This window comes from Phyllostomus hastatus, unplaced genomic scaffold (assembly GCF_019186645.2).
Source record: "Phyllostomus hastatus isolate PE091 unplaced genomic scaffold, TTU_PhHast_1.1 phas_scaffold_46, whole genome shotgun sequence".
NCBI lineage: Eukaryota > Metazoa > Chordata > Mammalia > Chiroptera > Phyllostomidae > Phyllostomus > Phyllostomus hastatus.
The window spans coordinates 5,372,868-5,395,160 of record NW_025334032.1 but is presented as its reverse complement, the minus strand read 5'-3'; the positions used below and the strand labels follow the sequence as shown (position 1 = coordinate 5,395,160).

At 44.9% G+C, this 22,293-nt stretch overlaps 1 protein-coding gene across 1 annotated transcript; it reads left to right on the top strand.

Moving 5' to 3' along the window:
* Positions 1 to 5,187: 5,187 nt before the first annotated feature.
* On the top strand, positions 5,188 to 19,445 carry LOC123807732 (G-protein coupled receptor 183-like). Its single transcript, XM_045821779.1, has 3 exons — positions 5,188 to 5,230; positions 15,007 to 15,178; positions 18,288 to 19,445. The coding sequence occupies exon 3, from the start codon at positions 18,299 to 18,301 to the stop codon at positions 19,361 to 19,363; it is 1,065 nt and encodes a 354-aa protein (XP_045677735.1). The 5' UTR covers positions 5,188 to 5,230; positions 15,007 to 15,178; positions 18,288 to 18,298; the 3' UTR covers positions 19,364 to 19,445.
* Positions 19,446 to 22,293: the final 2,848 nt, after the last annotated feature.

The following is a 22,293-nucleotide window of genomic DNA, read 5'->3' as shown; positions in this document are numbered from 1 at the left end:
ACCTAGGTGAAATGGACAAATTTCTAGAAAAATGTAATCTTCCAAAGCTGAATAGAGATGAAATAGAAAGCCTGAACAAATAAAAGGTAATGAAATTGAAGCAGTAATCAAAATCTCCTGGCACACTAAAGTCCTGGGCTGGACAGTTTCCAGGAGAATTTTACAAAACATTTGAGGAAGAACTAACCCTATCCTTCACAGACTATTCTGAAAGACGCAAGAAGACAGAAGACTCCCAAACTCTTTTTATGAGGCCATCTTCATCCTAATCCCAAAACCAGATGAAGCCACAACAGAAAAAGAAAACTACAGGCCAATATCGCTGATGAACATAGATGCTAAAATCCTCAACAAAATATTGGCAAACCACACCCAGCAATACATGAAAAAGATCATACACAACAATCAAGTGGGATTCATCCCAGGAATGCAAGGATGGTACAATATTTGCAAATCAGTAAATGTAATACATCACATAAACAAAAACAAAGACAAAAATCACATGGTCATATCAATAGGGAGAAAGATTTGATAGGGTACAGCATCCATTTATGATTCTAACACTCAGCAAAGTGGAAACAGAGGGAGAATTCCTCAACATGATTAAGGCCATGTACAAGAAACCTACAGCTGACATCAAGCTGAATGGGCAAAAAGTAAAAGCTTTCCCACTAAGATCAGGAACAAGACAAGGATGCCCACTTTCACCACTTCTATTCAATATAGTATTGGAAGTACTAGCCACAGTGATTAGATAAGAAAAAGAATCAAAAGGCATCCACATTGGCAAGGAGGAAGCAAAACTGTCATTGTTTGCAGATGGCATGACAGTGTACTTAGAAAATCCTATAGACTCCACCAAAAAACTGCTTGAGCTAACAACTGAATGTGGCAAAACAGCAGGATACAAAGTCAATATTCAGAAATCAAAGGCATTTTTGTTCAACAACAATGAAATATCAGAAACAGAAATCCGGGGAAAAAATCCCATTTGATATAGCAACAAGTACCTAGGAATAAATCTAATCAAGGATGTAAAAGACCTCTACTCAGAAAACTACACAATACTAAAGAAAGAAATTCAGGAAGACACAAACAAATGGAAGCATGTACCATGTTCATGAATTAGAAGAATTAACATCATCAGGTTTATACTACCCAAAGCAATTTATAAAGTCAATGCAATCCTTATTAAAGTACCAATAACATATTTTGCAGATATAGAACAAACATTTCAAAAATTTATGTGGAACCATAAATGACCCTGAATAGACACAGCAATTTTGAGAAAGAAGAACAAAGCAGGAGGGATCACGATACCTGATATCAAACTATATTACAAGGCCATGGTAATCAAAACAATTTGGTACTAGCATAAGAATGGACACATGGCCTTGGCTAGTGTGGCTCAGAGAATTAGGTGCCAGCCTGCAAACCAAAGGGTTGCTGGTTCAATTCCCAATCAGGGCACATGCCAGGGTTGTGGGCCAGACCCCTAGTAGGGGCACATGAGAGACAAGCCCACACTGACGTTTCTCTCCCTCCCTTCCCCTCTCTCTAAAAATAAATAAATAAAATCTTTAAAAGAAAAGAGACACATAGATCAATGGAACAGAATAGAGAGCCCAAAAATAAACCCCAGTCTCTATGGTCAATTAATATTTGACAAAGGGGGAAGCAGCATAAAATGGAGTAAAAATAGCCTCTTCAACAAATTGTGTTGGGAGAGCTGGACTGCTACATGCCAAAAAATGAAACTAGCCCACCAACCTACACCATACACAAAAATAAACTCAAAGTGGATAAAATACAATCTGTGACATCATAAAAGTCCTAGAGGAGAACATAGGAAGGAAAATCTCAGATATTTCACACAGCAATACATTTTAAAAAACATTTATTAATTTATTTAAAAATACCACAAATAATAGCCCATTACATATTAAACTTACTTATATTACATTTCTTTTTTTATTTTTATAAATATATTTTATTGATTATGCTATTACAATTGTCCCATTCTCCTCCTTTTATTCCCCTCCACACTGCATGCCCCCTCCCACCTGGATTTCCCTCCACCTTTAGGTCAGGTACATGGGTTGTACATACAAGTTCTTTGGTTTCTACATTTCCTATACTATTCTTAACCTCTCCCGGTCTATTTTCTACCTACTATTTATGCTACTTATTCTCTGTACCTTTTCCCCCTAGTCCTCCTTTCCCCCTCCCTGCTGATAACCCTCCATGTGATGTCCATTTCTGTGATTTTGTTCCTCTTCTAGCTGTTTGCTTAGTTGGTTTTTGTTTTTGTTTTAGGTTTGGTGGTGCATGGGTCACCGGCCAGCAGTGATCACGGAACACTGCAGATGGCTCGCCAAAAAACATGCGAGAAAAAACATGCACAGAGATAGACTAGTTTCTGTGGAGAAGTAGGGACGCAATGGCCACCCCCTCTAGTGGGGAGCGCGCCGATTTACCATCCACACCTGCTTTTATTGGGCTCATTTTGCATAATAATTCAGGTAAAGTACAGTACTCATTGGGGGAAGTAAGGAACCATAGAAAACAAGGAAGTCTGAGGGTCTATTTTGAGTCGGGGTAAAAGAGCTGTAAGACTTTGAGGAACAAACTAACTTCCTCCTATTGTTACAGGGTGCAGCCAAGAGGGGGGACCCCAAATGGGCATTTGAAATGGGGTCCAGAACTTAAGGTGTCCAGGAGATTTTAAGATGTCTCCCCCCACCCCCGACGGTGTGGGTTGGGAGAAGGGACAAATGGAGCAGGGCCATTGAGAGCTGTTCTGTATAGCAACAGCCTTGCAGCTACCCTCTGGCGTGGTCATTTAACATATCTATAGCCTTTGGCTGGTCGCTTAGATATGTTAAATAGCTGTGGCCATGCCCTGAGCCATGGGAATGGTAGTAACTTCCCCACCAAGACGTGACTGGGGGCAGATCCCCCAAGCTACAGCGCCTGCGTGGGAGCTTGAAGATGATTGACTCCAGGACATGGGGCCACGCCTGCCCAGACTCATGATGGCAGCCCAGTAAAGCTGGAAGGATACGAGTTCTGGCATGTGAAGCCGAGTGTGGGAGGAGTTGGAAATGAGGCTGCAGAGGAAGATTGGCCACGGGGATTTAAAACCCAGACTTGGTGGCCATTGTGTGGAGAACCGTGCTGCTTTAGGGAAGAGAACCATGTGGCCGTGGAGGTGCAGAGAGGATCACGGCCATTGGAGAGAGAACCACACAGCTTTAGCAGAGTGAAGACTCCCGCATCCCTGAGAGGTAGAACCATGCGGCTTTAGCAGAATGGGGGGGGGGGGGGACCTCAGCCATTGAGGGAGAACCGTGCTGCTTTAGGAGAGGGAGAACCACGAGGCCTGGACAGAGCGGGGACCCCCACAGCTTTAGAAGGGGAACCACCACCTGGTTTTAGCAGAGATCCGGCGACTCAGCAGAGGATGCCGGGAACCCAGGGAGGTCTCCCAGTCGAGATGGAGTATTAACTGGGAAGAACCAGAAGACTGCCTGAGCCATGGACTTCTATTTCCTTTCCTGAGATATGGTACTCTGGACTGGGCAAAGGGGGAAGGAAGGAAGGACTGTGTGTGTTTGTGGGTGTTTTGGGGGACTTTGGGATTTTTGATAAAGACATTAGGTCACTACTTTAAGTTAGTATAGCATTAAATAAACATTTCCTTTCCTTTTCACAAATCTCTGGCATTGAGAGACGTCTTTCCTCTGGCGGCGGACATAACGGACCCGGGGCCTTCTTTCAATAATAGTATATTGTCTCAGGCCCCCCTTGTTGTGTTCTGTAACACTAGGACCCTTCTCATTCAACTGAGAGCATTCTAAACAAAGAAGGCTTCACAGTAATTTACATATTCTTTCTTAGGCCTGATCACCCAGGGAATCCACCCTTTTCAGCACAGAGCTGCACCACCCTGTCATTGTTTCAGGTTTAGGTGGAGCAAGGGAACTAAGGCAACCAAGAGATAAGGAGATTTTCTCCCAGATGATGAGAACTCAGGCTATGTCAAAGCCGAGGAGTGAGGGTCCATCACCCCCTTTTGCTGCAGCCCCCCAAGTCCTTCTTTTGGGGGGCCTCCCAAGTGATCGTGCCTGTCTTAGATCGTTCCCCCCTTGGGGAATCTTACCCGTCTTTGGCTAACCGATCAAGCTTTTTGGGGTTCAGTTATGAATAAAGCAGCAGAAGCAGCATTCCTGCCAGGGAGATAAGCTTTTGTCTCCTTGCTGGCTTATGGTTCCAAGGGCGTTCCCTTAGCCTTAGCCTAGGCCGGGGTTTCAGCTTCTGATACCAGTCAGGGCGGTTCCCAACAGTTTGGTTGTTAATAACTGTGAGTTTGTTGTCATTTTACTGTTCATATTATTTATCTTCTTTTTCTTAGATAAGTCCCTTTAACATTTCATATAATAAGGGCTTGGTGATGATGAACTCTGTTAACTTGGCCTTATCTGGGAAGCACTTTATCTGTCCTTCCATTCTAAATGATAGCTTTGCTGGATAGAATCATCTTGGATGTAGGTCCTTGCCTTTGAAGACTTTGAATACTTCTTTCCAGCCCCTTCTTGTCTGCAAGGTCTCTTTTGAGAAATCAGCTGACAGTCTGATGGGAACTCCTTTGTAGGTAACTGTCTCCCTTTTCTCTGGCTGCTTTGAAGATTCTCTCTTTATATTTAATCTTGGGCACCTTAATGATGATGTGTCTTGCTGTGTTCCTCTTTGGGTCCAGCTTCTTTGGGACTCTCTGGGCTTCCTGAACTTCCTGGAAGTCCATGTCCTTCACCAGATTGGGGAAGTTTTCCTTCATTATTTGCTCAAGTAAGTGTCAGGATGGGCAGGATAGGACAAGTGGGAATCTAGTTACAATTAGCATTTTGGACTACAAATATGGCCACCATTTGGACTACAAGTAATATGGCAACTGAACTCTGACCCAGAAGAGGTGACTGACATCAGACCAGGAGCCACCAATGCTAAGTTGCTTCTTTGTTCACCAAGAACAAATCCTTGGCTCCCGCGAGAAGTCAAGCCATATAAAACTCCCAGCCCTTCTCTTCTCCCGCGTGGTCTTTTCTTAGCCCCTTCTCCGGGTGGGGAAAACATCGCCTGGGAGCACAAACTTCCAAAATAAAGCTCATCTGCCCGTTTCCATGGCTAATTGGCTGTTTATTTCCTCGGCGGGGTCTAAGAAAACCTTACAGTAAGTTTTCAATTTCTTGGTCTTTTTCTTCTCCTTTTGGCACCCCTATAATTCAGATATTGGAACATTTCAGGTTGTCCCAGAGGTCTGTAAGAGTTGCTTCACTTTTTCAAATTCTTGTTTCTGCATTTTGATGAATGTTTCTTTTGTCCTTTTGTTCCAAATTGTTGCTTTGAGCCCTGGTTTCCTTCTTGTCACTGCTGGTTCCCTGAACCTTCTGCTTTATTTCACTTTGGGTGTCCTTCATTTGTTCTTTCATTTTTCAACCAAGCTCAATCAGATCTGTGAGCATTTTGAGTACCAGGGCTTTGCATTCCCCATCAGATAGGTTGGCGATCTCCTCCTTGCTTAGCTCTCTTTCTGAGGCTTTACTCTGTTCTTCCATTTGGGCTATATTTCTTTGTCTTGGCACACCTGATAAGTTGTAAAGGGGTGGGGCTTTAGGTGTTCACCAGGGTGAGGCAACCCACCTTGCTGTATTTTGACTCTGTATGTGGGGGAGGGGCCAGAGAGGGAACAATGCTGCTTGCTTCACTCTCTGCTGGTTTTCAGTCACTTCCCTCACCACCCACAATCAAATTGGGCCCTTCTGGTGCGGGGTGGGTGGGTTTGTGTGCATTCTAGGACCCTGTTGGTCTCTCCAATGAACTCTCTGTGAAGCTGGGAGTTCCTTCTGCTGCCGCTTGAACCCCCAGAGGTGTTTTCAATCAGAGGTTTGAGGCTTAATTTTCATGCTGGAACTCTGGGTTGCGAGGTCTGTATCACTCCCCAGTTTTTCCTCCTGGTTTAGCTGCACAAGAATGTGGGACCATCCTGTCTGCTAGCTGCCACCTTGCCCAGTCCACCAGCTGCTGCCTTGCTGCCAGCCCTTTCCACTGCCTCTGCCCCCTCCTACCGGTCTGGATGAATGTTTCTCCTTAACTCCTTGGTTCTCGGACTTCCATACAGTTCGACTTTCTGTCAGTTCTGGTTGTTTTTTTTGTTTTTAAATTTGTTATTGTCCTTCTTTTGGTTGTGCGAGGAGGCACAGTGTGTCTACCCATGACTCCATCTTGGCTGGAAGTCCCACAGCAACATTTTCACCAACATTTCCTCTATAGCAAAGGAGAAAAAGGAAAGATTAAATAAATGGGACTTCTTCAAAATAAAAAGCTTCTGCATGGCTAAAGAAAACATTAGCAAAATGAAAAGGGAACCAACCATAGGGCAAAATATATTTGGAAATCATACTTCGGACAAGGGTTTGATCTCCAAAATATATAAAGAACTCACATGACTGTACTCTAGGAAGACAAACAACCCAATTAAAAAACAGGCAAAGGACCTGAACAGATACTTCCCCTACGAGGACATACTGAGGGCCCAGAGACATATGAAAGGATGCTCAGCATTACTAGCCATCAGAAAGATGCAAATTGAAACCAGAATGAGATACCACCTCACACTTGTCAGAATGGCCATCATAAACAAATCAACAGACAACAAGTGACGGCAAGGTTGTGAAGAAAAGGGAACCCTAGTACACTGTTGGTGGGAATGCATACTCAGGCAGCCACTCTGGAAAACAGTATGGAATTTCCTCAGAAAACTAGAAATGGAAGTGCCTTTTGACCCAGCAATTCTACTGCTGGGATTATGCACTACAAATCCTGAAACACCAACTTAGAAGAACCTATGCACCCCAACCTTCATAGCAGCACAATTTACAATAGCCAAGTGTTGGAAGCAACCTTAAACCTTAGTGCCCATCAGTAAATGAGTGGATCAAAGAACTGTGGTACATTTACACAATGGAAATATGCAGCAGAAAGAAAGAAGGAGCTCCTACCCTTCGTAACACCATCAGTGGATCTGGAGAGCATTGTGCTAAGTGAAAAAAGCCAGGCGGTGAAAGACAAATACCATACGATCTCACCTACAATTGGAACCTAATCAACAAAACAAAGAAGCAAGCAAAATATAACCAGAGACATTGAAATAATGAACAAACTGACAGTAACCAGAAGGGTGAGGAGGTAGTGGGGGGGGGTGAGGAGAAGGGTTGTCAAGGGACACATAGAAAGAACACAGGGACAAAGCCATAGGGAAGCAAGATGGAGTCGGGGGGGCATGGGTGGAGTGGTGGTAAGTGGTGTGTGTGTGTGGGGGAATGGAGACAACTGTACTTCAACAATAATAAAAAAAGTTAAAAAAAGAAATGCAGTATACTTTGGAGGGGAATGAATGCTAACCTCCAACCAAGAACAACAATGACAAAAGAATATGAATGAATCTCAGCAAAATAATGTTGAATAACTTCTGGTTCACTGGTTCACTGGTTCCTGCAATTTAAAGGGGCCCAATGCTTGCTGAAGAGACTTGTTTTATTCTTCTAAGAAAATATCCTTTAAAAAAACTCTTTTTCTGTTTGAGAAAATCAGTGTTTCTTATGAAACTGTAAATCTCCAGTAAATACTCATACTAATAAATGTGAAAATACTAACTTTAAAATATTAATAAAATGAAAAAAATCAGAGCTGAAAGGCTATATGATTTTATTTATATAAAGTCCAAAACAAGCAAAAATAATGTAGGTGATAGTGCTAACCTTGTGAACAGGTGACTGGAAGGGGCTTCAGAGGTGCACAGAATGTTCTGGTTTTTTATTAGAGTGCTGGTTCTATGGGTGTGTTTACTTTATGAAAATTCATTTAATTTACTTCTCTAAGTGTGTTGTATTTCAACAAAAAACTTACTAACAGAACAACTAAGAGTAAAGATTGAATCCTTTTGGATTCAACCTCTGCAGAAGGAAATCTGTACAAAGGAGAATGAATGCATTCATTCTGAACACACATTGATTCATTGAGGCTGATTCATTGGATGCTGTGCAGGGCTCTGGGGAGGAGTTTGGATTTAGGAGAAAGTCTGACACAATTGATTACAAGATCATCTCATTTTGTTGATTCTGTGCTTTTCAGCTATATGCTCACCAGTGAAGTCACACTACACAGTAGGGTCACAGATGGGCATTGATCAGGGCTGGGTTTGAGTGGAACCCAGGGATCTCCGCCAGGAATTGTTTTTCTGACTAAGTCTCTCATAGGGGCATTTTCTTGTGAAACTTTTGCAAACTATCTTCATTGCCTGAACTATCCATTTGGCATTTCCCTTGCATTCTTGGTTAATGTGCAGGCACATATATCTTGTTCCCATAATCTGAGGAAAGGGTGGGTTTTTCTCTTGGCTCAACAACTGTGCCTAGCACAGTGTCTTGAGCATGAAAAGTGCTTAAATAACAATTATTGACTGAAAGAGAGAAAGGAGTGTTTCAACTAAATTTCAACTCCCTCTTAAAGGAAAAGTACAGGGAAAAGAAAACAGTATTGTTTTCATTAACTTTGGATTTGCTTTCACTTGCACTTTGCATGATGTGGAGTGGGAGGTACCCATGCCTTCTTTTTCTTGAAGAGCATTTGTTTGAGAAGCTGTAGGCTCATCTAGGCTTAGGTGATGTCTGCAGTTATCTGTGTGACTTTGGATGACTCACTTCACTCACCTCTCTGGGCCTCAGCTTCCTTATTTGCAATGTGGGAGGATAGAACTTCTGTTGGGTTCCTCTGTTTGGTGACTATGAGATCATGTGAAGACAGAAGGGGGAACTTTTTATTCCCAGCTGTTGCTTCCAGGTCTGGCACCACATGGCTCTTAGTGACCTGCAGTCATCCTAACTTCCCACTCAAACTAAAATATCCTGTGGATATAAATGTGTGTTAGACTACATTTTACCCCCTCCCCTGTGGGTAGCACAAGGTACTAAGTAGATGCTCAATGAATCCTCATAGGAAGAAGGCTTTGAATGAGATGAGCCCGTAGGAACTGTTGGTAGGCAGGTTTTGGAAAGCAGTACCTCACCACTGCTCCTGTGTTCAGTGATCATTTACTAAGCACTTCTTCCATGCCAAGGCCTGTGTCAGGCCCTAGAGAGACTAAGATGCATGAAAACTCATCCCATTTCCCACAGTGCCTCACAATCTGACAAATGGTAGTCATTTACATTTACATTGTACACTAATATACAGTATGCCAGAGGAGGTCAGAAAATGAACATGAGGTGGTTGGGTAGGGATAGTCAAGGCAAACTGCCCAGAGGAGGTGGTGTTGCTTGATCTGTCTTGAGCAAAGACGACTTAAGCTGACTTGATCACGGATACATGGAAGGGGGAAATTGTATTCCAGGTAGAGAGAGTAGCAGATGCCAGATCATGACATCAGAATTGTGCATTAAGAAATGTTGGGCCACTGTGCATTCAAGCAAACTCATTCTTACCTTGGGATGGAGAATTTAGAGTGGACTGGAGTATCAAGGTTGAGAGCCAAGACTGGAGAACAAGTAGCTGTGGTCGTCTTCCTTGAGAGAGATGGCAAAGCCTAGACTATGGCCAATGCCTCAAGTATGTCATGGAGGAGACTTGGGGGTGGTTGGCACATTGAAAAAAGAGTGAGGGAGGCATGCAGGATGGCTCTATGGGTGTGTTTGTGGAGATGGGCCAATCCAGGAGGTAAAGTGCTCTGAGGAATTAAACACATTGGTCTGATCCCAGTGATTTTAGTGTAACCAGTAGATAGTTGGACACATGAGTCCTGGGTTGGATAGACAGATGCATTTAGTGGTGTTTTTGTTTTCCCAGTGTTTCTCCCCAGCTTCCTTGTCTTGAAATTAGATGTGCAGCTGTGTAACTTGTATGGGTAAATGAAATAGGAATGAAAGTGACATAGAGATCCAGTGCACAACTCCCTGCTCTCTTTCCTTCTGTTTCAGTAGAGGTATGTGTTTGGCAAATTGTTTTTCATATTAATTATACAACTTCAGGAAACCTCCCTGACTACACAGGACCCTAATTCCTCAGGACTCAGAAGAGCCTCCTCCTGGGCGTTCCCTTAGGGCCCCAAACTCTCCCTGGAAGGGTTCTGTTGCTGTTGTATCCCTAGTTAGTTTTGGAAGTTCAATATAATGTAGACATTCACTATGGGTGTTATTAAATAAATGTTATTTAAGTGTCTAGAAGTCCTATCAGTGATCCACAGATTTTTTTAAAAAGAAACAAATACATTTGTACCCACTCTCAATACTTTTCTTCCTCATTATTACAAAAATAAAGGGGAAAAAAGACATTGGCTTTATAGAGCCCCAGGACAGTGGCTGCACCTTGAGCTAAACCACACCGTGCTACACTGTTTACCCTTGGGGCTGAAGATGCTCATGGAACACACAGGTGCAAGCCACAGAGATGACATAGAGGGTACTGTCTCTGCTTTCCTTGGGCAGGCACAGATGGCATCAGAAATCAGTGCCCTGTGAAGCTGCTTCCAGGGTAACACCCAGGGTGGTTTCTAAGCTCAGACATCACTAGCCACAGCTGCAGGGACTCCGCCCACACCCGGAAGAGCAGCACTGAGTCATTGTGTCCTTCACACCTGGGAGACACTATTCTTTGGCCACCTCCCTACTTCCAGTCCCAGCTGCAGCCTTCTGGTTATTGAACCCATCAGAAGAATCTGGATCTTTGATGTAATTTGCTATGTGGCCTTGAATAAATCACTTAACTTTTCTGATCCTCATTTTATTCATCTATGAAGTGGGGATAATAATGCCTCTTTGTGGATGAAGTGCGTTGGGAACCATCCTGCCTGGTTTCGGGAGCTGTAACTCCACTGACAGGTGAAAATGCCCCACGGCTAGGGGACCTTGGGACCATAAGCTACTAAGGAGACAAAACTTACCCTCCTGGCAGGTGCGCAGTCTCTGCCCCCTTTACTTCACCCTCCTTGGCCCCTGGAGGATGGCTAGATAGTCAATGATGGGTAAGATTCCTCAAGAAAGGAACAACCTAAGACAGGCACAGTCATGAAGAGGCCATCAGGGAAGGACTTAGGGAATTGTGGGGAAGGGACCAAAAAACCCTCACCCCTCGGCTTTATCATAGCCTGAGTCCTCATTTTATCTGTAAAAAGTGTAATCTCTTGGCTGCCTTACTTCCCCCACCTGACTTAAGCCTAAAACAATGCTGAAGGTGAGGTGTAGCCCTGTGCTGGAATGGGTGGTTCCTGGAGAAGGGCAATCAGGCCTAAGAAAGAATGCATAAAATCCTATGAAACCTGCTTTGCTAAGAATGTCCTCAATTTAAATGTCAAGGGTCCAAGCACAAAATAAGTTTGTTCCCCAAGGTTTTACAGCTGATTGGTATCACCTTGTCTACCAGACCCTGACTCAAAAGGACCCCCATGATCCCAGAAATGTTATCTGTAAACCATACCTCCTTTCTTTGATATGCATCCCTATGCAAGCTAAACTCAATAAAAGCCCACTGAGAGAGAGGCTAAATGCCTTTCTCCTCTGAGAGACTGGCCAGCCTTTCCTTCCCAAGCAGATCATGTCTTGGTGGACTTATTCTCATCTGTGGTGGCAGGGGGAGATCTGTGGGTGGACCCCTCCCCCCACAGAAGTGAGGTATAAATAAAGTTAAGAATGTCGAACACAGAATAGGTCCTCAGAGTAGGTGCCATTGTTATTGCTGTTATTGCTACTGGTCTCCTGGGCCCGAGTGAGCAGGGAAGCCGCTCTGCTCTATTTAGGGGTCAGGGGTGGGGGGCAGGTGGAAAATGACAAGTGGATTAAGAGGATGGAGGCCTGTTAAGCCACCTTGAGAAGGAATCGGGATAGTTAATATAGGTCAGGGAGTCACACCTTAGGTCCAAATTCCAGCCTTTGGAAAACAATATTTGTTGAGGTGGGGGGGTGTGGATTTAAAAGTGCTGCATTAACAGGAGAGCCCTGAAAAAGAAACAGGAGCGAAGGGCTCCAGTCCTGTCTCAGTGGATAAGCCAGGAGGCTTTGGGAAAATATTGTTCCTCAGTTTCCCCACTTGGAAGGCAAAAATGTTAAGTCAGATCAAGGTTTCTCCATCTTTGCTTGTGCCATGGACCCCTCAGGTGAAGTCTAAGGACCACTGGGCAGAGTAATGGTTTTAATACAGAAAGTAAAACACATAAGATTGCAAAAAAACTTCTCATGTTAAAATACAGTTATCAGATGTTAAAAAACAGCTTTTTGATATCATGTTACATGTCATTCTTTATTAATAAATAACTGTAATTTCAAAGTAGTGGTGCATGTGCATTGTACATCAAAGTACCTGAATTGCCTGTAATGGGCTTTGAAAAGATCCATGATTTCTATCAGTGACAGAGTCACAGTCATACTTCATACCACTGTGGCTGGCTATCCATGTCCATAACTGCAATGTTACACTTCAGTTAGAGCCTAGTGAAAATAAAGACAGTTGTTTTCTCATCCGAGCTCACAGACCTCCTGAACTCTGGCTTCCTCTGGACTAGACGATGTCTCCCATACCCCCTACTTTAGTAGCCCTTTGGATAAGAGAGCCTGCTGCAGTTTCTACCCCTAAAAAACTCATCAGCTGGTTGAAATGAAACACCCCTGTACAAGAAACAATTGGAGAACAACAGCCTAAGGCAATGTGAAATCCAGTGCCTTGCAAAGGCAATTAACACAGGATGAGGGACAGGAAGTAATGGGCAATAAGGGCTGCTACTTATACCTAGATTATGTTCTAAATGTTCAGAAGAGATGATAACTTGGTAAGGGGTCAGCCAGACTCCATGCCATGCTCATGTAAAGGGATTCTCTGATGTGTTTGTATGAACCCAATGACAGCCTACCACGTATTCTCCAGTTACATGTCCACATGAAGGGGATGAGAATATGCCACCTAGAGATGCACTTTGGCCTAAAGATTATTTTGACCTGAAGGCAATTAAGAAATTGCAGAAACAGAAGAAAAATTCTCTATACACAGGACATAAATTTTCATTTGTAAAGCTGTTTCTCTCTCCATACCAGGGGGAGAATAGCTTTCAGTGACCTGAGGGGACTCCAGACTCTTATCCCAGAGTCAACAGTGAGAGAGATCTGCATGCCAAACTACTAAACAGCCCTTATCTTCCATTAGTTTTCCCATATATTTACCTTCCTTTGTCTTGTCAGTCTCCACAATTTATTGCTCTTTGTTAAAATGCTATATAAACTCTGAGGTCTAAACCACTTTTTTTTAAAGAAAAGATTTTATTTATTTATTTTTAGAGAGAGGGGAAGGGAAGGAGAAAAAGAGGGAGAGAAACATCAACGTGTGATTGCCTCTTGTGCACCTCCCACTGGGGACCTAGCCTGAAACCCAGGCATGTGCCCTAACTGGGAATCGAACCAGTGACCCTTTGGTTCACAGGCCCAGACTCAATCCACTGAGCCACACCAGCTGAGGCTAAACCACTTCTATGGGTCCTCATTTCTTTTCTGTGAAGGTTTCTGTGACATCTAAAACTATTAATATCAAATAAAATGTGTATGCCTTTTTGCTTGTTAATCTTTCTTTTGTCAGTTTAATTGGCAGGGTCTCAGCCACTAAATTCAGGCAGTTGGAGGAAAGTATTTTCCTCCCTGCACACACGTGTCCTTATAGTGTTGTGCCTGGCTTGAAGTTGGCACTTAATAAACATGGACTGAACGAATCATGAATAAACATAGTGGATGGGGTATGGTATAATGCCTTGTTCTTCTTGGGCCTTCTAGGTCTCATTTTTAATAAGAGAATCCTAAATGTTTTGAGGACATGGAGGGAGGTTCCCTTAGTGTTTGTGAGGTGTGTGTAAGACAGGCACCTCTGGAAGCTCTTCCTTCTGGGGGTGCTGGGAGGGAAGTTAACAGTAAGTTTCTGATAAGAAAGGGCTCCTTTACAAAACTTCTCTCCAATAGATCAGGAACTTTGGGGTACATGTTTTAGGGCCCAATTTATACCTGGGAAAAATTGGGTTCTGTGACTTTTGTCAGTGGGAGGCCAAGTAAGGGAGCACAATGATCCATATTCTAGATTGGGAAAATTGAGGCACATGGGATGCCATGTTGGGATACAAGAGTCTGGGAGAGAGTGTTTCAGACCAGGCTGGAGAGCTGATTGCTGATTGAGGTGGACTTCCTGAGGTGTGCAGAGAAAGTTTCAGAAATAATACACACACTTATATTCCAGTGATGACTGTTAGGAGTGAGGGACAGTCCTAATCAAAGGATGGGTTTGATGTCTCATTTATGGGCCACCTGTGTGGCAGGGAAAACCGTTCTCCAGGAAATGAGAGCAACGAAAGAGCTGTGGTGAGAGGTGGTCTTAATCCCCATCCCGTCCTGCTGGGGAACATCCTGGTTTAATTGTGACCCAGCCTATTCAACCCCTGCTAAGTGCAGCCCTTGTAAGTGCTGTCTAGCAGGACTGCAAACATGGCTTTCGGCCTCCATTAAGACATGAAATCCAGGAAACCCAAGCCAAGCTGTGTCCCTTCTCCACTTTCCTACAAGGCAGCTGAGCTTATCAGGGTCCCCAGATAGGACCTCTTGCTTTCTTAGCTCATCACTCCTTGTCATGCGGGGTGGGGAGGTGAAAGGGAAGAATCGTGGCTGCTTTTGAATTTCCTGACTCTGATGGCTTGATAGTCACATCTATGGTCTAAATTTCAGCCTGTGGCAGGGGCTGGGGGTGGGGGACAAAAATGAAACAGAAAGGAAAGTGGCTTCCCAAAGTGATTTTCTTCTTACTCCTTTCTAGGAGGCATGGGGGACAGGCCTGGTTGGAACTTGTGGCTGAACGTGCACGTCATGTGGCAAGAAGATTACCGTGGCTGATACCCTGTTTTTTTGTGTGTTTTTTTTTTCATTTTTTTTTTTTCAGCAGGGGTGAGTGAAAGGAGGAAGAGTGTGGAGTCTAGTGTGGTGAACTGATTTAATTCCTACAGAAGGGAGAGGGCACGGGCATCTTTGATGCTCTGGGGTCACCTAGGAAGATATCTGGCCCCTGGACTCAGCTCTGCTGGGCAACCTGTACATTGCCCTTGGGGAGTGAGGTAAGTGAGCCACAGGTGAGTTTTCTCAGGGTATGAGACAGGTGCTGGGGCTCTGAGAAAAAGGTTCAGATTGTAGCTGCTGTTCACAGCCCTCTCTTTTTGCTTCTGGTGCCAGTGGGTAGAACAACCCTACCCAACCCCAGCTCTCCAGCAAGGAGATATCCCTACCATTCTTGTGGGGGCAGAAGGACAGGTCAGGCCAGAGGGATCGAAGGTGAGTGTCAGCCTCAAGTCACTAAGAGAAACCTGCTGATAGGCCCAGGATGGCTCCACATGGTCAGATCCTAGGGCTAACCTTTAGAACTTTCTGGAAGCAGAGCAGATGAGAGACATCAGGGCCTGAGAGTGTGCCCCTTTCTCTTGGGCTCCTAATTTGGGTCTGATCTGTCTGGACTGATTCTGATGGCTTGATAGTTGCATCTATGGTCTAAATCCCAGCCTGTGGGGGGCACATAAATAGGATAGAAAGGAAGCTGTCACAACCAGACTTACAGTTGTGACAGCATCTGCCTAACTTCCTTATGCTATGGATGTGACTTCTCTATGGTTATCTTTGGGGAGGGGGGCCATGGGGCTTCTAGTGAACCAAGGTTCAGAGCACTTGTTCGTTCAAAGACCAAAAAGCAGGACTAGAACAAGACACAGCATCTAGGGTACTGAGCTGCAGAGGTTCATTGAGTAGTGTCCCTGTGAGACATACCCAAGAGTTGCCATCAAGTGTTACACAAACACTGAGGGTGGAGGGGCTTGTGCATTGTTCAGAGGTTTTAGAGAGGAGGTGGTACTTAGCAGGCCTGAGGTGGTGTATGATGTGCCAGGCAGTGAAGGGAGGGGCACAGGCATCCTAGGCTGAGGAAATGAGCAGGCTGAGGGGTGACCCCCTAAGGTTTGAGGTCCCAGGGCCTGCCAGAGCAAGACTGCCAGGTTATGCATCCAAGAAAGAGGCCTGGAAAGTTGGGAAGTGGGGACAATTGTCAAGGGTGGGATCTCCTCAGGAGCCAGTCCCATTCTCGTGCCCTGTGAGTCCTGAACACAGCTTTCAAACAGGAGTCAAATAGCTGTTCTGTGACTTGAAAAGCTGATTCTAGAAAGTGAGTTTTGACCTGTGGCTGGGACCCTCCTGAGCTGAACTTGCCCCTTGAGATGGCTCCCCTCACCCTGCTCCCACTCTGACCTCTGAACTGAACACCCCTTCCCATAGTCACCAGCTCACTTGGTAGCCACTGATGCTCAGCGTGGCCTAAGAACCAAATTGTTAGGGAAGGAAGAGACAAGGAAGAGCAGCCTGCCCTTTTGAGTTGGACATTGCAAGACTTCTAGAGGAAGGTTTTACTCCACAGGGTAGCAATTTCAATGGGGGTTCAGTTTCCAGGGCCATGACATTGGCTTGCCCACTTCTAGACTACCAGGTCACACTTCCACAGGGGTATGTGGGTGAGAGTGTGTGAGGGTGTGAGTATATGTGTGTGAATTTGTGACAGAAAGAAAGAGGAGGACATACATGGGGAGCTGTGGGGCGGGCTGGGAGGGAGAGCAGCCCCTTCCTGCTGCAGGAAGGAATAGGCTGGATGGAGGCAGGCAGGAAGCCAGCCTAGGGCTGTGTCTCCCAAGTCTCTGAGCAGATTTGGTTGTCTGGGCTCCAAGAATCACAGTCAAGGGGTTTGTGAAGGACTGCAGTCAGAGTCTGAGTTGTGATTTTAGAAGTTAGGTTAGTGGTTACACTTGAGTGGAGGTAGAGGGTGGGGTAGGGGGGGAAGGAGTGCTTCTGGGAACGTTTTGAAGTAAGTTTCCTAATCTGGTTGCTAATCACACAGAACCGTTAACTTTGTAAAAATCATCAAGCTGTACTTGTATGATTAGCACACATTTTTGGGTGTCTGTATTGTGATTTAAAAATGGCTGCAAATCCTTTGACATTCCTCCTATTTGAAAGGTGGGGGCTATGCCTCCTTCTGATTCTGACTGGGCTTGTGACTCACTTGTGTTAGGTAGAGAGGGTGGTGGGAGTGACGATGAAACACTTCTGCGGCTAGGTTAGAAAAGGTGATGTAGTGTGGTAATGGAAAATTGGAGGTTAAGAAGGAAGACAGATCAGGAGGCAATTGCTGTTAAAAAAGTTGGATTGTAACTCACAGATCCCAAAAAGAAGGGGCATACCACATCACAGGGGGCCGCACAGGAAGCTCTGGGTCAGTCAGGAGACAGAGAGAGAGGGGCAGAAATAAGGGCAAAGGCCTTTATTGTGGTTTCTGTGGAAAGGAACAGGCAAGGCAGGGCAAGCAAGTTTAGGATTGTCTAGTTTGAATAATTTCAACAGGCTCTGGAACATAAGGGCTGCCCTGGTTGTTTGATACTTTGGCCCTAGGGTGATTCAGCCAGGGGGATAGTGGCCTAGAGTGTGAGAGCCCAACAAAGAGGTGGTTGGGATGTGACTCTGGATTGGTTGGTTTGCATTTGAAAACACACTCATAGAATTGGCTAACTCGAGGAGGGGCAATTCCTCCAGGGTCAGAGAGGCCCTAAGATGTAAATGCATTAGAAGATGGAAAAGCCATGGTTAATAGATGGAGCTTCTACCCAGTTACTGAGACACTTTCTTTTGGAGTCTCAAACTGCTATGTGAGGAATCTAATTACCATTAGGCTGCCACGCTGTGAGGAAACCCCATCTCATGACGAGCCCATGTCCAGGTACTTTAGTTGACAGCCCTGGTGGAGGCTCCAGCCAAAACCCAGCATTAAATGGCACACATTTCAGTGAAGTCACCTCCAGATGGTCCCAGCCTCTGCCCTTACATCACTCTCCAGTTGCTGATTCTTCTCAGCTGAGGCTCCCAACACTGAGGAGCAGAGAAAAGCCATTCTCACAGTGTCCTGCTCCAAACCTGACAGTGGGCATAATAAAGTTTGTTTTAAGTTGCTAAATTTCAAGGGTAATTTGTTACATGGCAATAGTAGCTGGAACAGTATGTTACACTTCAACAAAAATTTTACTTAAAAAGAGATGTTTTTCATGTGCATGTTGCCTTAGCAAATTATTAATTATTGCTATATAGAGGTATAACCCCACAGATTCAGTATTACACTATTTATTTTTTTGTCTCCTCAAGGACTCTATGACATGGCTTCCAGCACAGCTGACCCAAGTAGCATCTCCCACAATGTCAGCTTCTGCCTTCCTCACCACCCACCCCGAGTAGCCAGCGTGATACTCTGTCTGTTCTACACAGTCCTTTTGGTCTTCAGCACCCTGGGAAATATCCTTGCCCTTTGCCTAGCCTGTCAAAAGGGCAAGAAGATCAACTCAACAGGTGTCTACTTGGTCCACCTGGCAGTGTCTGACCTTCTGTTCACGCTGGCCCTGCCTGGGAAAATCACCTATTATGCACTGGACTTCAGCTGGCCTTTTGGTGAAGGGCTTTGCAGGCTGACAGCATTCATATTCTACTTGAACACCTATGGTGGGGTCTACCTCATGACTTGTGTGAGCGTGGATCGCTATCTAGCTGTGGTCCGCACCCACCAGTGCCCCCGGCTCCACAGTGCCAGCCAAGCAAAGCTCATCTGTGTGGCCATCTGGGCCCTGGCAGTTCTGCAGACAGTGCCTCTCCTCCTGATAAGCATGACTAAGCCCGTGGCAGGCAGGATCACCTGCATGGAGTACGTCAGCATTGAGAAGGTCTTTAGGCTGCCTCTCATAATCCTAGTGGCCTGTGTTATAAGCTTCTGTGGGCCAGTAGGGATCATGTTATTTTGTTACGTGAAGATCACAGTGAAGCTGTGCAGGACTGCCAGGGAAAACCCTGTGATGAATGAGAAAGGGCACCACCGGAGGGCCTGCCTGCTCACTCTGGTGGTGCTGGTGGCCGTGATTGTGTGCTTCAGCCCTTACCATCTCAACATCATTCAGTTCATGGTGAGACAGACACTCTACCTGCCATCTTGCCCTGAGCAGACAGCTTTTAAAGTGTCCCTTCAGCTCACCGTGTCCCTCATGAACATGAACTGTGGCATTGACCCTATTATTTACTTCTTTGCATCTACGCATTACAGGAAATGGCTCCTCAGCATTTTAAAACGAAGAGCGGCAGCATCCTCCTCTTCATCCCTGGGGAGAACTTCCTCAGAAATACAAAGTACCAACCAGACCAGAGGCTCCATGCCTTTAGAGGAAAACAAAGTCTAATGAGTCATTGGCTTATACAATTTGGGGGAGGGGGATTCTTTAAGCAAAACATAAATAAATACAAAACTAGATAAAGAGCCTTGGATGGTGAGTAAGGAGCCCTAAGATTTGAACTTCATTAGCTTCATAATGAATCCACCTCCAATGTATCGTAATAAATAATAATGAAGCTCCTCAGCCTCTAAAGGGGTATGTGTTGTCTTTTTTGGGAAAAGAGTATTTTCACAGTAAATACAGACCATTGAAAAAAATCATTGACTGAGTATGATATCAATTATTTAGACTATGTTTCAAATTTGGGGAAGCAAAATGTTATAAAGAGCAAAAAGCTTCCACACCCAAACTGGTGAAAGCTTAGAGTTAACATTTATAAAAAATGATGAAATTTTCCTGAAAAAGGTCAGAAAACACAGGAGGATGCACACTAAGTTATCAACCTGGATGCTTCTGGGGTTGGGTGGGGGTGAAGAGATTTTGTGTTAACTTTTGTTGGAAAAGTTTGACTCATGTGTGCAACGAGAAAGCATTACTTGTGGAATTGGGAACAAAGTTGGAGAAAGGAAGAAGGAGGAACAGGCAAAAGTTTTTCATTTGTGCACATCAGAAAGTATTTATCCACTTAGGTATTACTTACATCAGATAAAAACAAAGCTTTTGTTGCACCTTCTTGAGTTTAAAGCAATGTATGGAGTAGATTGACTCGGGCAGTCTTGCATTTTGTGCACCTCTTTGCCAAAATGCAGGGAGCACTAGGGCCAATGCACTGTCTGTTTTGGCACATGGGCCTCAGCCCTTCCTGCTCATTCTCACAGTGGCCTTTCCTGTCCCTTGAAAGCCCCTCACTCATCTTTCCATCCTCGACCTTCAAACTTCAGACAGGGTCCCCTGTGACATCATCCTCAGTCCCTCTTCTGTTCCTGATGATCTTATTTTTGCACCTCGAAATTCCTGACTGCATTTTGGGCACTTGACTCTTCCTCATAGAGCTTTATGCTATGCTTTCTTGGGAAGGAATTGTCTCAGGTGGCAACTAGTTTGTAAGTTCCTGAGAAATGTGTGCACTCTGCCCCTGTAATGAGGGTTAGTGATCAGTCCATTCTCAGTGGTTTGAGTAAATAAGGATAATCTCTCTCATGCAGTCTGCTACATTGCATGCCATCAAAAGCCCTCAGGGGCTCATGTCAAAGTTCTGGGCAGGCTTTCCTCTATTCTGCCCCCCTAACTCTGGCACCATTGGGTTCCAGGCTGAGAGGACACTTGTTCCAGGGTTACCTACAGACATCTAGCTGTGAGTGTCGGCGGCCAGACAGGTCTCAGCATTAAACACCAGTGCTGGGGATGTGATGGCCAGCACCTGCTTTGGGGGCACTACTGGCCTGCAGCAGGTGGGTGGGTAATCAAAGATTCAGAGAATTTGGAACTCTGCTCTTGTGGCCCTGTCACAGGTAACCAAGTTCTTGGAGATTGTGGACAAAGAATTGAACCGAACAAGAGAGTTCATAGCAGAGAGAAAGAGAGAGCAGATTTATTAAGCGATAGTACACTCCACAGAACATGGGAGAGGGCCAACTCTGAGCAGAGATTGACCTCAAGGGCTGGAGGAATTCTATTCTTATAGGGCAGATATTTCCTGGCTAGTTTTGGTGGGTATTTTATTGCACATATACATATACAAGTAGTTATATTACTTTAAAGCTACTGCGCATGTGGTCTCCCATGATTTTCATTGATTGGCCACTGGGGAAGGGGTTCACACAATGTTAATTTATTATAGTGCTATTATAATGAAGCAGGGGTCACACAGCATCTTCTGCAAAGGTGCATTCATGAGTCATCATGATTCAGCACTTTTCCAGAAAGGGGGGACAACCTGTCTTAGAACAGAATCTCTGTCTTGTATTGATGTCCTTTATCTTAGCCTTGAGTCACCTCTGGAGTTTCCTTCTTCCTGACTATCTCCTGCCTGAGCCCAAGGGATTCAAGATGTGGAACCTGAGCTGAAAGGTCCACCTCTGCATCCTATGTTGGCCTCTCTGAGTGAATCTCATAAGCCCAACAGTTGTGCCCACACCCGGACTGGTGTTCAAAGCTCATACTCCCACCCAGTTTGCACCAACCCAGCACTTGTCAAAGGGCATAGAAGGTGCAAGAAGGGGCCTGGTTCCCTTGCCCAGTGACCAGCTGTGAAGACTAGAGCTGCCTTCATACCCAAGAGGCCCCTCCTTGGAGGTGGCCAGGCAAACAGAGCTAACTGACTCCAACTGACATTACAAATCCTTCTTGACCATCCCCTCGAGCATTTCTCGTATCCCATTCACCCTGCACTTCAGGCTTCTCAGCTCCAAAGCAGCTTGGGGCCAGTTTGTCAATAGACTGTGGAAGCAAGAAGGAAGAAGTCATATCTGGAGGGCATTAGGGAACAAAACAGCGTCAGCAAAGAGGACCTAGATCATGAGATCTGGCAGGAAGTGACCACAATGGGTGGGGAGCAAGGGTGGAGCTGAGATGCACCTTTGGTTTGCAGTGCTGGCCATGGGTGGATGGGAATGGCTTTCTTTCCAACAAGGTGATGATGGGAGGGATTTACAAAGATAAAAGAAATCTGAATTCTGAGGGCTTAACTAGCCAGGAATGCTCCAAGGCCAGGCTCTGAGCATAAAATCCTTAGCTCAGGGAGTCAGGAGGAAGAGTGCTGCTGAGGATTTGCACTCCCATCTGAGCCTCATTTTCCTTGTCTGTAAAAACAGAGACTATAATATCTACCACATGGAGTTATTATGAAAGTCCATTAATCAACACATGTGTAAATCACTTAAAACTGAAGAAATCATTTAGAGTGAAAACTGATGGTGGCCATTAAAGTTTTCTTAAGTGGGTTGGCACAGCTCATGTCAGTGGGAGCACACATCTCTATTACTAGAGCTAGAATG